Source organism: Gadus macrocephalus, chromosome 2 (assembly GCF_031168955.1).
Source record: "Gadus macrocephalus chromosome 2, ASM3116895v1".
Classification (NCBI taxonomy): domain Eukaryota; kingdom Metazoa; phylum Chordata; class Actinopteri; order Gadiformes; family Gadidae; genus Gadus; species Gadus macrocephalus.
In genome coordinates this window covers 3,900,438-3,915,874 of record NC_082383.1, presented here as the reverse complement: position 1 = coordinate 3,915,874, position 15,437 = coordinate 3,900,438, and the positions used below count along the sequence as shown (strand labels likewise).

General features: G+C 47.2%; 2 protein-coding genes across 2 annotated transcripts in view; one reads left to right on the top strand and one right to left on the bottom strand.

Annotated features, from left to right (window-relative positions):
• Nucleotides 1–5,868: 5,868 nt before the first annotated feature.
• gadd45gip1 (growth arrest and DNA-damage-inducible, gamma interacting protein 1) lies at nucleotides 5,869–7,856 on the top strand. The gene is made up of 2 exons (XM_060071653.1): nucleotides 5,869–6,311; nucleotides 7,264–7,856. The coding sequence occupies exons 1-2, from the start codon at nucleotides 5,899–5,901 to the stop codon at nucleotides 7,547–7,549; spliced, it is 699 nt and encodes a 232-aa protein (XP_059927636.1). The 5' UTR covers nucleotides 5,869–5,898; the 3' UTR covers nucleotides 7,550–7,856.
• The window catches only part of zgc:158403 (tetratricopeptide repeat protein 39A), a 10,687-nt gene continuing 3,104 nt past the window's right edge, over nucleotides 7,855–15,437 (bottom strand). The window contains exons 4-18 of the mRNA XM_060071188.1: nucleotides 15,261–15,316; nucleotides 14,859–14,926; nucleotides 14,709–14,773; nucleotides 14,366–14,465; nucleotides 14,166–14,231; nucleotides 13,210–13,318; nucleotides 12,938–13,005; nucleotides 12,587–12,646; nucleotides 12,217–12,378; nucleotides 11,984–12,075; nucleotides 11,225–11,345; nucleotides 10,560–10,671; nucleotides 9,913–10,027; nucleotides 9,207–9,323; nucleotides 7,855–8,651 (exon numbers count right to left, since the gene is read on the bottom strand). Coding sequence (XP_059927171.1) covers nucleotides 8,540–8,651; nucleotides 9,207–9,323; nucleotides 9,913–10,027; nucleotides 10,560–10,671; nucleotides 11,225–11,345; nucleotides 11,984–12,075; nucleotides 12,217–12,378; nucleotides 12,587–12,646; nucleotides 12,938–13,005; nucleotides 13,210–13,318; nucleotides 14,166–14,231; nucleotides 14,366–14,465; nucleotides 14,709–14,773; nucleotides 14,859–14,926; nucleotides 15,261–15,316 — 1,423 coding nt within the window. The 3' untranslated portion in view covers nucleotides 7,855–8,539. The remainder of the gene's footprint in view (nucleotides 8,652–9,206; nucleotides 9,324–9,912; nucleotides 10,028–10,559; nucleotides 10,672–11,224; nucleotides 11,346–11,983; nucleotides 12,076–12,216; nucleotides 12,379–12,586; nucleotides 12,647–12,937; nucleotides 13,006–13,209; nucleotides 13,319–14,165; nucleotides 14,232–14,365; nucleotides 14,466–14,708; nucleotides 14,774–14,858; nucleotides 14,927–15,260; nucleotides 15,317–15,437) is intronic.

Below are 15,437 nucleotides of genomic sequence, written 5' to 3'. Positions count from 1 at the left end.
ATCAGAGAGAGAGAGAGAGAGAGAGAGAGAGAGAGAGAGAGAGAGAGAGAGAGAGAGAGAGAGAGAGAGAGAGAGAGAGAGAGAGAGAGAGAGAGAGAGAGAGAGAGAGAGAGAGAGAGAGAGACTAATAAGGAAGCATCAGTGTCCATTCAGAGTCCGTCAGCAGGAGGAGGAGGAGTCCTGCTAGCCAGACAGGCCGGGCTGAGGAGGACTGACACCACATGGTTCGGATTCTCAGTCGCTGCCTGCTCTTAATGGGGACACCAGCGCGTCGCCGTGGCGATGGGTGACAAGGGCACCTTGGCGCTGCAGATGTTGCAGGCGGCGATGACAGATGGCGCCGGCGTCGCTAAGGGAACACCGGGAGCCCGCCAGCCCTGGCACCCTACCCCTCCACCCTCCCTCACACACACACACACACACACACACACACACACACACACACACACACACACACACACACACACACACACCCAATACCCCTCCAGCCTTCCTCACACACACCAATACCCCTCCAGCCTTCCTCACACACACCAATACCCCTCCAGCCTTCCTCACACACACCAAGTGCGTGCGTGTGTGTACGTGAATGTGTACGTGCGCGAGTGTGTCCTCAGTTCTGAGGGGCACCAGAGATTGGCAGACAGGCTGGTCAGGTGACTCCAAGCTCAGCCCAATCCCGGTCAGGCCCTCACAGGAAGGGAAATGTCACGATCAGTCATCTTGAAATCTCCAAACGTCTCATCTCTTTTCCACATTAACTCTTTGGTTTCGACTACGATTCTGAATACTTTTGTCCACAGGAAAGAAGGAATTGGACCAAGTAGCATGGAATACACTCTACAGAGCGGACAATATAACAACAAAACATCCCTTATAAGATGCAGTTTTCTGTCTCATTTTCTACTCATATGACGTAGAGGTGCCCTCTGAATTGTAAACATTTGTCAAAAAGAGGATTCCTTGACATTAGCATCTGTTCAGCTAATATGCTAAATATGATGTGCAGTGCTCTAGACAATAAATAACGGCATTGGTGACTAACGAGCAAGCAAGGGCATCAGCCGTCTGCTGGGACGCACGCCCGTACCGGGAGCTTTAAGTCATCAGGAAGAGGAAAACAGAGACGCCTCAGATCAGTCAACGTCCAAACAGAAGGGGAGAGAACTTGTTCTCAGAGGTACTGATGTTATTGTCTCTCAAATTTCCCATGTAGTCCTTGTGAACTTGTGTTCCCGGTGAGGCAGAGAATAAGCAAAGCGCAAAGCAATCGGTGTTGTAGAATGCAGATTTGGCAGGGGGCGGGCTGAAAAATGAAACCCAATACAATGTTTGAGGAAAAGCCATATAATTATCTTCACAAAAAACTATTTTTGGTGTGAAGATCCTAACCCTGGTGAGACTGGGTCAATCTTCTCGCTGTAAATGAGCTCCACATGTCGGTAACCAGGACTATGGGCTGGAATTCGCCGGTTCTGTTTGGTGGAGATCTGGGCGGCCTTTCTCGAGATAATGCTGACTAGTGATATTGTTCTGCCAGATCAGGAACAAAGCTCCCACTCCTCGCCAAGAGACACAGAAGTGGTTCCGCCTTGCGTGTCACATTCTCGGCCAGTAACTTTTATAAATCAACCAAAAGCGGCAAACGCCTGATGTGGCATCAGAGAAGGAGTAGGAAAAGAGAGAGATAGAGGGAGTACCAGATGAAAAAAAAGAAAAGTGTAAAAATACACCCCGGGATCATTTGAATAGTCTCACAATTGCATAAACAGTGAATAATCTTGATGAAGCCACGTAGGGGAAGCCACCAAGGCCCTACTAAGCCTTAATGTCTCCCTCTGTCCAACAGTTCCATGTGCTCCTAGATCTCGAAACCCTGAGGGAGTGAGCATGCAGAACAGGCTCACTCCCTCCATCTCCTACGGCCTCGAAACCTGACAGCCGTGAGACGGCAGCAGAGGTGCAGAGAGTAACGAGGAAAAACTTCCAACTTTAAGTACCCTTAGGAACCAGTAAAAGTCTTCCATTAATCCTTCTACTGAAATATTAAATTACTTCATATAAAACATCCTGCGGAAAAATATATGACCTCATATCCTTGAGGCAAAAACCTGTTGATTCAGCTGAAAAGTGTTGACTGAGTTTAGGCTAAACAGACCGTAGGCCAACTTGAGGTTGTACGAGTTGGCGTAATACTCAGTGGTTTAAGTTAAGCACAGTATCTGCTTTGGAATGACTGAGGACAAATAGGTCAATACTGATAAAAGTATCCAATCAAGTAGGCTACTTTACCAATACGTTCTTCAACAAGAAATGCTCTGCTTAAGTATTAAGTATTTCTCCATGTAATCATCTCTCTTGCACTGGCCTGTTAAGTTGACAGGAGAATACAGATCATGTTTTCATGACCATTGTTCTTCAATCGCCTCCTCCTTAAAGGTCCCATGACATGAAAATCTCAATTTATGAGGTTTTCTAACATAAATATGAGTTCCCCTAGCCTGCCTATGGTCCCCCAGTGGCTAAAACTTGCGTTTGGTGTAAAACGAGCACTAGCTGTTCTGCTCGCCTTTGAAAAAACGGAGGCTCAAGCGCGCTGATTTGGAAATCTGTGCTCATGACGTCATGAGGAATCTCAGCTCCTCCCCTTACTCTGCCTGGCCCGCCCAGAGACGTTGGCCCGCCAATGAGACTCGACCGTGCGAGCGCCACATGTGTGTGTGTGAATACACACACTGTAACGCAAGTGTTTCTTGTCGGTTCTTTGACGTGTCTTGTATTTCCACAACGAGACTGTCGTGGGGGTTATCTAAGCCATGGTTGAGAAGGAATTGGGGGAAAGGAACTTTGGTTTGACTCGCTGAAGTACATGAACTGCGACATGCCGCCGGTTGCCGCGAGGCACCATCGCCCGGCAGCGGGCAGCTGGCCGCAGGCAGCGCGCGGTTCAGTCGACTTCAGGTTGATGTGAAAGTGGAAGAACCAGAGACGTCGCAGAACCCGACAAAGTCGTTTGTGATTCATAATATCGTCTGGAGGCGCACACAATATGTTATATGATATAGATATCTATGTATTATATGATATTATTTAGATATAGAGCTCCAGGACTGTAACGCAAGTGACTCGAGACACGAGGGATCTTTGCCGGGCAGCGCTTATGCACCTCCGGGAGGTGCATAAGCGGGAGACATTCGCCGCCAACAATCCCTTTCTCCTCCATGTCGTGGTTCATGTTCTTGAGGGAGTCAAAGCCAAAGTTCCTTCCCCCCAATTCATTCTCAACCTTGGCTGAGATAACCCCCAATACGAGTCTCGTGTCTCGAGTCACTTGCGTTACAGTCCTGGAGCTCTATATCTAAATAATATCATATACATAGATATCTATATCATATAACATATTGTGTGCGCCTCCAGACGATATTATGAATCACAAACGACTTTGTCGGGTTCTGCGACGTCTCTGGTTCTTCCACTTTCACATCAACCTGAAGTCGACTGAACCGCGCGCTGCCTGCTGCCGGCTGCCCGCTGCCGGGCGATGGTGCCTCGCGGCAACCGGCGGCATGTCGCAGTTCATGTACTTCAGCGAGTCAAATCAAAGTTCCTTTCCCCCAATTCCTTCTCAACCATGGCTCAGATAACCCCCACGACAGTCTCGTTGTGGAAATACAAGACACGTCAAAGAACCGACAAGAAACACTTGCGTTACAGTGTGTGTATTCACATTGATGTGGACGTTGAAGAACCAGGAACGTCGGAGAACCCAACGCGGTCGTTTGAGATTCATAATATCGGCTCACACAGCTTTTGGCCGTGATAATATATATTATATGATATAGATATCTGTGTAGGCTATATGATAATATTTAGATATAGAGCTCCAGGACTCCCGTGTGTTCTAGAATATTTACAGAACACGGCTAAAGGCTGTGTGCGGCTCGCCATTGCGATACATCCACTGTAAACAGAGCGCATGGTGGCTGCAAGCTGCTCAGGGCCACACCCCCACCCTCCTCCTTGACACGCCCACCGAAACAGCGCATTTGGGGGAAGCTCAATGTGCGACTGGCTCGGAGTGGCTGTAACTCTGCACCACGGCTGAATTTAGGGAACGTCTTTGAATACTGTGTTAGTTGCCCACTAATACCTATATTAAAGAATACATAAAATAGCATGTCATGGGACCTTTAAGCTAATGCTTAATTCACAGTTCTGTGATACCCAACATTTGCAAAGATTCCTGTCGTGACCTCATCAAAAAGCATATCAAAACATATCTATTACCCATCCTTTTAAAACAAAATGTCCACATCATCAGTGTTGTACTCAATATCTCTGGCCACAAGAGAACCATCAAAAAAATATTTTCAAAAAACGCTCACATAACAATGCAGTGGCGGTAAAAACCGGTGGCGGTAAAAACGTTACGTCAAACACCACAGAAGAACAAAAGGAACATGCTCATTGTTGGTCTCGTCATCAGCATTGAATACAAAAACACAGCACATGATACATTATGGCTAGGTTTACTTTTGAGCAGTTGAAAATTAAACTCAACAGTACTGGCAACACGTAAACACATGCAAAATTTGTCAAAACGCATTTGTCCTGCTGAGATAGAGGTTACGATGACATTGTTCTGCCATCCCTTCGAATACTCACAAAATAATTGTTATAGGCCTATACACCCTGGAAGGAGATTTTCAAATAACTCTATATTCAGTGACCTGACATAGAGCTCTTCAAAAAAGTCTATATTCAGTGACCTGACATACATTATGGTTGACGGGAGCAAAAAAAAGAAGACAAAACTACTATTGAAATGCCCATAGGGATATATGTGGATAAAAATCCTTAAAAAACGAAAAAGTGGTTGAGGGGTTGTTTCTTTTGGTGTGTTAATTTTATGGTCATGTAGGCTGTCCCAAACTAAACAAATCTCACACTCATTCTCACTCGACCGATCACAGTAATTACTCTACACAGGATTGCTATGTCACTCGGCTCTTCTTATGCATGCAGGAGGACACAGAAGGTTGTTTAGGGCTTTAACTGTTCAATATTAATTACTGCTCTCAGACATAGACTAGTCTTCATCTGCTCACGGCTAAATCACTGCACTTGGCAGCCAGATTGCCCCTAAGCAAAACTAAGCTTAGGTTCTGCCCCCCCCCCCCCCTCCCTAAGCCCCTCCAGCACGCCGGTCCTGGGAACCACGTCGTCGGCGTGGAGACACACACCACCCCGTGACATCTGCGTCTGAGGGCGCCGCCCGCTGCGGTGGCACCCTTGTCTCCCTGCCCCCGGATCGCTTTTCTAGAAAGGGGATAAAATGTAAAAGTTGGAGAGCAGTTGTTGTGGGTGTGGGGCTGCGAAAGGAGAGGGAGAGGGTTTAAAACAAAAACCCTTTATTCCTTTTCTCTCAAAGTAGGCCTTTTGGTTTCCTGCCCGGTGGCCTTTAAGTGTCCAGAGAATGTTTCGAAAGCTTTTGTACAGTGTGGTTGAAAGAGACTTCCATGCCTACCGCCACCTGCTCAGCCTGCCCCACTGCCAAGTCAAGGTCTTTAAAGGGGAGAATGGCTTCATTCATCCATTCATCAATTAATCAACCATTTCTTATCAGTCACTGAAATGTAAAATTCAAAAGGGAACTACAAGACGACAAAACAATAGATAAGGGGTCTCTAAAAAGCTGAGGTCATTGAAGAAACAGGCATCTAGAAAGTATTCAATCATCCAATTAATTAAACTATAACATTTCTAAATTTCCCACAGTGCCTTTGATTCACCTCTGATCTACACAGTGCAACAAATATGTCTTTTCCCATTCGTTTTAATAAATCAGGCAATGAGTCAGTCGCCGAAACAGAAATAGACAGGCGGGGTCCTTCCTTCATGTCAAGAAAGATGGCGGCGCCCGTGCTGGCTGTGAGGACGGGGATTCTCTTTCGCTCTTTTAAGACCTTTACAACATTAAAACCTTTTATTCCTGTTATACCACAATATGGAGTGTTAACACATACGGCAAACTACCACGCCAAACCGCTGAAACTGAACCTAAAGGATCCGTACATCCCCGACAAGACCAGCGAGAAGACGCCCGAATGGCAGCTTACGGAGAAGTTCGACCGCAAGCGGTATGGCCGATACGGGGACGCGTCGGGGATTGACCCCGCGACACTGTGGCCGACCGATGAGAAGCTGGAGGCGATGATTAAAGACGAGGCAGAGTGGCATCCGACACTGGAGGTTATGTTGAAGAATATCAGTCTACGGGAGGAAGAGGAAGCTGCTAAACGACGAGCAAAGTGAGTTAGGACTCCTGTGATTGTAAACCTAATGCTGGCCACCAACATTTACTTCGACCTCCGAATACGTGTTAGAAATGGAGACGATGTTGGAAACCTACCTGCTAGAAATTGGTGTTGGATCCAGATAATGTAGGCCTACTGGATTGGGATGTTTGACACCCCGCCTCAAGGTTCTTGGTTCGAACCCCTCTAACCTCCACCTGCAGGCATCCTTGAGCAAGATTACCCCCTCCTCGCTAACTAAATGTGGTGGTTTACCTACTTGTCAGATTCCTTACGGGTCTTTGAAGAAATGTCCCCGGTCCTCGTGGATGACTTATTCCCAGCCGGTGGTTGACTTTAACTTTGTTATATCCATCAAATAACCCTTCATCAATATCTTGCCCAACATCTAACCTGAAATCAGTCTCTTTGCTGCTCAAAATAGAAAATATTCACACTGACAAATGTTTTGATTTCAGTCTTAGATTAATACTTGCCACATACTGTCAGTGAGATGTTTGTTAAACTTGGTGGTTAAATAAAGTCACTGCATACTTGGTGCTTAATGTGTCGGCAGTGTAACATTTAAGTGTTGGCAGGGTGACATTCACCCCCTGCTAACATACATTCATTATGAAACACTGACGTCCGCCCTGCGGTCACTGTGGTAGTGGTTGTACTTCTGATTTATATGGTGAAGTGCAAGATGGAGGTGCATTTGAGAGGTCATTACATTTGATTTGATTAGTGAGTCATTAATCACACGCTTGTATCAGAACCAACTTAGGCTGTGGGGCTGCATTCAGAACGATCCAAGGGATGCAATACCTAGTTCCTAAAACCAAACCACTCTGAACGAATTTGGAATAGCCATGGGGATAAGAATGTAAATGTCGGTCAAGATTTTGCCGTCGGGTGCGTGTTTTCTTCACATTGGTAATCAACGCGTTTCTCCATGTGGTTTCAGGGAGAAGCTCATCGCGTCCAACATGGCCAAGATGCCCAAGATGGTGGCTGATTGGCGGCGCGAGCGAAGTGAGACGAAGAAGAAGATGGCAGAGGAGAAAACGCGGAAAGACAAGCTGCTGGCCGAGGCCCGCGAGCGCTTCGGCTACGCCGTTGACCCGCGAAGCTCCAAGTTCCTGGAGATGGTCGCCGAGGTGGAGAAGGAGCAGAAGAAAAAGAAGAAGCTTCTGAAACGCCGGCAGAAGGAGGAGCAGGCGGCCACGCCCCTAGCCCCCGCGGACGAGTGACAGAGTGGACAGACCTCCTGTTCCTGTACATAAACTCACGGTTGTGTTTTGTAGGACGTACATGCAAAACACCCCCCTTCGGATTTAAGACACTTGTGGTTCTAGAAGATGAACTGAGGTCTGGACTGGACATGAGCTGTGCTGGTGGGGAACACCGTCTGGTCCACGTCAAGGAGAGCTCTGGCCCCGCCCGTCCAGAAGCAGGCTGGCCGTGCGTTCTGAGTTTTGAAAAATATACATCCTTATTGTTCTTATCAAATGTAATGTTAAAATAATGAATTATGAAAAATAAATCCGTCAACAACCATTGGTGCAAGTTTATTTACGGAAAAAAGCTTACCCATGGTTTCCAACATGAGCTCAACGTAAAGTGAAATAATTACTCATTTTGTACGTGGATTAAAAAAAATCTTAAATCACAGGTTTCCATACCTTTTGGGAACCTTTCTTATAGCTACACTAGGAACACTAACACCATATATTAACTAAATCAACTAGACTCTTTCCAGAAAAAAACACTGAATTTTTACAAAGAAAATCTGTTGCGTATATATAGCTTACAAGTGCCTTCTATTACAATCTGGAGGTTACTCAATGTAAACATGAAGATGTGATGCTTTTATAAACATGTAAACTACAGGACTGGCGATTAAAAGCTTCACCTTTCATTCACACAGAATTAACTCAAGGAAGTGGCTGAGATGACACTGACATAGCCACGCACATACTTTGGTAATCCCTACCAAACATTCCGGCCACACAACTGGAGTCCACAGAGAGACGTAACCTTACATCATTTGATGGAACCTTTCTGTTTAAATCGCACTGTAATTGCAGTAGCTGTGGTTCACCAGAAGATGGTACTGTTTCTTCACTTGGATGCCAATGTTGCTGTTGATGATCTTTTAACACAGTATGGCCTGCATTCTTCTGGGCCAGGAAGACTTATTATTTTGGGGGGGGGTGAGTAAGGGGTCTTTCTTCTTCTTCTCACATGCGGGTCATCTCCTCCTGTTCCGTGGGGCTCACCTTCAGCTTGGCGAGTGCAGCGTGCACGCGGAACTGTGTGCGCGACTCCATGGAGTAATCCTTGTAGTTCGTTCTAAAAGGCGATAGAAGTCATTCAAAGTATAAATCTATCAGCCATTGCTTCTGTCCAAAGAGACTTACAATAGGTGTATTTAACCATGAAGATACATCCCAACATGTGTAATATGTCATGTCCAGATATTAAGCAATAAAAAATAAATTAAAGTTACTTTAAAAGGTGTGTTTGGAGTGAGGTTCGGAAAGGGCAATACATGCTCTATTTTAGGAACAAACCCCCAGTATTGGGCCAACGACAGGACTACAGAGACTACAGTACCACATGACTAATGGACTACAGGACAGAGTCTACAAGACAGACCATAGGACTACAGGACAGAAGCTACAGTATCACATGACTAATGGACTACAGGACAGAGTCTACAAGATGGACTACAGGACAGAGGCTACAGTACCAAATGACTAATGGACTACAGGACAGAATCTACAAGACCAACCATATGACTACAGGACCACAGGACTGATGGACTACAGGGCTACAGGACAGACACTACCGGACAGAGTCTACAAGGCGGACCATAGGACAAGAGGACAAGACTACAAGACCCACTTGGCCTTGTGCAGCAGCTTGATAGCCTCGTCCCGGCGGTTCTGGTCGATACAGAGCAGACTGAGCTCAAGCAGAGCATTGGGGACCAGGTAGTGGTCGTACCGGATCTTCTTCTCACTGGTAAGAAGTGAGGGATAGACAGGTCATTAAGGAGCAGGTAGGGGTTAGACAGTAGAGACAGGTCATTAAGGAGCAGGCAGGGGTTAGACAGTAGAGACAGGTCATTAAGGAGCAGGTGGGGTTTAGACAGTACAGAGACAGGTCATTAAGGAGCAGGTGGGGGTTGGACAGTACAGAGACAGGTCATTAAGGAGCAGGTAGGGGTTAGACAGTACAGAGAGGTCATTAAGGAGCAGGTAGGGGTTAGAAAGTACAGAGACAGGTCATTAAGGAGCAGGTAGGGGTTAGACAGTAGAGACGGGTCATTAAGGAGCAGGTAGGGGTTAGACAGTAGAGACGGGTCATTAAGGAATGGGACAACTGAACATCATGGTCAGAACGTACAAGACCGCTGGTCTCAACCCTGATTTGCGAGTTTAATTCACATGTCGACAGTAGTCTCCAGTAACTTTCCATTGAATGTTGTCTAATGCCTGCAGTCTGCAGCGGTTACGCCATTTGGTAACAAAGAGCTGTCGCCTTCCCCTGTCTGAGTAAACAGGCCGCCCCTGCCACGGTGACTCACTCCACCTCCTCGGAACCTCACCTGCGGTACACATTGTTGAAGCACTCCTCCGCGGCGCGGAGCCGACCCTGGTTCTGCAGACAGAGACCCTTCAGCAGCTGGATCACACAGTAGTCGTCCACAGAGTAATCGTTCCCTGGGGGAGGGGGGGTTTGGAGTTTGTTACTGGCTTCACACTAACTAACAGGTTAGTAACAACCGGTTAGTTAGCTAGGACCACAACTGGGGTTTTGGGGAAATTAGACAAGCTGTTGTGGGCTCATGTGAGCTAGAACCAGAGCCAGAACTGGAACTACGATACGATACCATACAACTTTATTAATCCCCAGTAGGAGAAATTTGTTTGTTGCAATAGCCCAGCAGCAGTGGAAAAACACAGAGCTAGAGCTGGAACTAGAATCAGAAATAGAACTATAACTAGAACCATAATGAGAACTAAAACCAGAGCTACAACTAGAGATAGAACTAGAGATAGCGCTAGAATTAGAGATAGAACCAGAGCTAAAGCTAGAACTAGCGCTAGAGCTAGAAGTAGAGTCTGAATCAGAGCTAGACCTAGAGATGGAACTAGAACCAGAACCATAAATTAGAACTAAAACCAGAGATAGAATTAGAGAAAGCAATAGAGTTAGAGCTAGAACCAGATAACATGTGGTGTTCTGCAGTACCAGGCGCTGCAGCCAGGGTGCGCTCCGCCTCCAACAGCGTCTGCATCATGGCGTCTGTCAGCTCGGGACACTTCCTGATCATGGTGAAGCCGTTCCACATGTACATCATCTCCTGTAGAGCACAGAGCGGAGCATGACGTGGAGCATAAAGTAGAGAACAGAGTAGAGCACGGAGCAGAGCACAGAGTAGAGCACAGAGTAGAGAATAAACTCGAGCACAGACTACAGCACAGAGTAGAGCACGGAGCAGAGCACAGAGTAGAGCACAGAGTAGAGCACGGAGCAGAGCACAGAGTAGAGCACAGAGTAGAGCATAAACTCGAGCACAGACTAGAGCACAGGGTAGAGAACAAAGTGGAGCACAGAGACACACTGGAGTCAGGGGAGTACACGGCGGTGGTTGCGTCCTCCATAGAGGATAAGTGTGAACAAGCTGTGTATACTAAGGGTGTCAGAGTCACATAATGTAGTTTGCGTGCGTGTATGTGTGTATGCATGTGTGCATGTATGCGTGTTTGCGCGTGCGCGTGTGTGTGTGTGTGTGTGTGTGTGTGTGTGTGTGTGTGTGTGTGTGTGTGTGTGTGTGTGTGTGTGTGTGTGTGTGTGTGTGTGTGTGTGTGTGTGTGTGTGTGTGTGTGTGTGTGTGTGGCCGTGTTCGTGTGTACCAGGACAGGGACAGGTAGTTTGACCGGGCTGGAGGCCCGGTAGCGTCTCGCTTTGCGGATCGCAAACTTCTCCGTGGGCGGAGACTTTCCCGCTATCTTCTGCTTCAGAGTAGGAACCTGTCTGATACACACACACACACACACACACACACACACACACACACACACACACACACACACACACACACACACACACACACACACACACACACACACACACACACACACACACACACACACACACACACCTTGTTAGCGGCAGTACAGACATTGTAAATGCAAACTCACAATGTTTTACATGACTTATTGTGTTAATTAAACTCACCCCCTCCCTCATATTTCTTTATTAACTTATTGTGTTACATTTAAGACATCACTACATTTGGGCTCTTCATGTCGGCAGCCATTCTTCAAATGAAAGCCATTCTGAGACACAACTCGCTCCGTTCTTTGGGGCTTCTGGAGGCCAAAGCGCCACGACTGCTACACTCACTGTAGAACCATGACACACACACCTACCTGGCATGGTAGGGGGAGGGACAGTGTGGGGACAGCCTACCCGTCCCTACCTGCTAGTGGTAGGGTGAGGGACAGCAAGGGGACAGCAAGGGGAACCCCTACTTGGGAGTGATAGGGGGGAGGGACAGTATGGGGACAGCCTACGAGGTAGTGGTAGGGTTGAAGGAAAGTAGGGGGACACTCTACGCTAGGAGGAGTGGTAGGGGGAGGGACAGAGCCAAGGAGAAGAGCCACAGATACCTGAACAGCTCCACCTCATCCTCCCCAAACGGTCGGGATTCATCCTTGCTGAGCATGCTGAGGCACGCCGCCTTCATGTAGACGTACATCGCCTTGGAGAGGGGGACGGGGGACTTGTATTTTAAAAGCAACCTCAGATGGAGTTCATTTGGTGCTTGCGTTTGTATCATTTGGAGTGTGACGATCGTGCGTGCACTGCTTGTGGCGCGTACTGCGTGCACGCTGTAGGCTACCTGGGACCAGCGGCTCTCCTTGGTCAGCAGGTCAGCGTAGAAGTAGGCCATCTTCCACAGCTGCTTGTAGGTGAAGCACCACAGCAGCTCCCAGTAGCACATGTGGTGGAACTGCTTCCACTCCTGCTGGGCCTTGCAGCCGTCCTCAAAGAGACACACCGCCTGTCCCCACGGCAACGCACATCCAATAATATCATGAAGAGATCATTAGAAGGTCCGGTTTAGCCCAGACTTTAATCCTAACAGCGTATTTGCAGTCCCCTGACATCTAATGCTGATGCTACATGGAGAGGATGAGGCCGTCTCTACACTATAGGGGGTTAAACCTGGCGTGAAAGAGTAGGTCGAGCTTGGTGGAAGATAAACGCACCTTGTCTATGTTCCCCTTCATCTCCTCCGTCCTGCCAGCGAAGAACAGGAAGATGGCCCCCTGGGGATCAGCACATGGTCCATCAGTCCAGAGGACAATCATCATTGGTCAACAGAAACTTCAATGACAAGCTTTACCCATAGAACGTTAATCGTTTCAAATGTTGTTATTCGATTAACCCCCATCAGGTTAGTTTCATACGACACTTACACCTGGTTTATTTGATCTGTAACAGATTACAACATGAATACTATTGGTGACATCCCAAGTGGGCGTGTCCACCAGATGGAGAGTGATGAGCTTCTGAGTTCTGAGGGCTGTGTGTCGGGGAGGAGAGAGGAGGAGACTCACCGTGGGGTAGCGAAGCCTGAACGGAGCCAGCAGCCTCTCAGCCTCTGCCACCTCTCCCTCCCCCGTACCTGAGACACACAAAGAAAAACACTCAAATTGTAACTTCTAAAGATATATCGTTTTAAAGTGTGTGTGTGTGTGTGTGTGTGTGTGTGTGTGTGTGTGTGTGTGTGTGTGTGTGTGTGTGTGTGTGTGTGTGTGTGTGTGTGTGTGTGTGTGTGTGTGTGTGTGTGTGTGTGTGTGTGTGTGTGTGTGTGTGTGTGTGTACCCACCCAGTATAAAGGTGAGGAAGGTGTGGTAACATAGCAACAGCAGGGCACACAGAAGGGAGCGCAGGTTCACCACCGTGGCACCGCTGTGCAGCTGAGACAAACCGTAGTCCTGCAACCATAACACGTAGAGCTTAGTCCACCTGAACCATAACACGTAGAGCTTAGTCCACCTGAACCATAACACGTAGAGCTTAGTCCACCTGAACCATAACACGTAGAGCTTAGTCCACCTGAACCATAACACGTAGAGCTTAGTCCACCTGAACCATAACACGTAGAGCTTAGTCCACCTGAACCATAACACGTAGAGTTTAGTCCACTTGAACCATTACATTCATGTAGTGGTCAGTCCTGAACCATAACATGTAGAGTTTAGTCCACCTGAGCCATAACATACATATAGTCAGGTCAGTCGTGCAACCATAACATGCAGAGTTTAGTCCACTTAAACCATAACATGTAAAGCTTAGTCCACCTGAACCATTACATGTAGAGCTTAGTCCACCTTAACCATAACATGTAGAGCTTAGTCCACCTGAGCCATAACATGTAGAGCTTAGTCCACCTGAACAATAACATGTAGAGCTTAGTCCACCTGAACCATAACATACATGTAGTGGTCAGTCCGGAACCATAACATGTAGAGCTTAGTCCACCTGAACAATAACATGTAGAGCTTAGTCCACCTGAACAATAACATGTAGAGCTTAGTCCACCTGAACCATAACATCCATGAGGAGGTTAGTCCTGAACCATAACATGCATGTAGAGCTTAGTCCTGAACCGTAACATACATGAGGAGGTTAGTCCTGAACCATTACATACATGCAGAGCTTAGTCCTGAACCGTAACATACATGAGGAGGTTTGTACTAGATACAGAGGAGGCACGGTGATGAAGATGTACGATGAACAAGTGCTGAAAGTGAAGATAGACGATGAGTATATATAATATACCTTGTCGCCGGAGAATCCTGCAAACTCCAACACCTTCAGGATTCGGGCAGGAAACATGGACAGAGTCTAACAGGCAAATAAATAACTACGTGAGGTCTTCAGGCTGGAACACTCTAACAAGGATTCAAGACTCAATAAGATTATATTTTGTGACTTTCCAAATTAAAAGCCCCTATTCAAAAATATATTTCGAGACTTACCAAATTAAAAGCCCCTATACCGAATGCCACACCTCCCTCGAGGTGGAGGTGGCTTGGTCCAACCAATGAGTCCTTGGACTGGATGTATGAGTGGAGCTCTCTGGGGGAGTCAGACCGTTACCACGGTAACAATGCATAACAATGAGACTAATGGAGACCAAGATGTCTCTTTTATGCAAAGGTATGAAAATAGTACATTGGTGGAAGAGTTTCATGGTTAGTTTAGTTCCTAGTTTACACATGGTTAGTTTAATTCATAGGTTAAAAATAGTTAGTTGTATTCCCAAGCAACAGATGGTTATTCTAGTTACTAGTCTACAGATGATATTATAAGGGGTCATACTTGTAAATCAGGTAACTGTTGCGGACTTTTATTCCTCCTTTGATAAAGCTGACCATGTTTTCATCCTGAAAGGGATTGGGGTTGACAAAATGCATCACAAGAATCACAACAACAAGAACACCAAAAAACAGCAGGTGAGTGGAGGTTTACCTGTAGGAATGTGAGAGAAGCTCTCTGGAGCTGGCATTCAGCGAAACACGCTTCAGCATGCAGCTGCTCTGCAGACACACACACACAAACAGAGACACACACAAACAAACACAAACACAAACACACACACCCTTCAATCTTGGAAATCAGCAGTGAGTTTGCAGCTCACCGAACCCGGGCTACCCGCCTGAGATCCATAATGTTTTATCCTGGTTCGGGCACGACCCTGACCCTGACTCTGGGGCTGGGCCCTGACCCTGACTCTGGGATTAGGCCCTGACCCTGATTCTGGGACTAGGCCCTGACCCTGACCCTGGGACTAGACCCTGACCCTGACTCTGGGGCAAGGCCCTGACCCTGGGACTAGACCCTGACCCTGGGGCTGGAGGGGCTGGTCCTTACCTTCAGTTATCGACTCCCCTTGAAACTTCACCAGCCCGGGAGGTTTTCGACGAAACCTGAAATGTACACGGAGGGTTATGGTTAGGGTACCCCGTCAGGGTAAGGGTAAGCTCTGTTTAAGAGTTAGGGTAAGGGTACCCAGTCAGGGCAAGGGTAAGCTCTGTTAAAGGGTTGGGG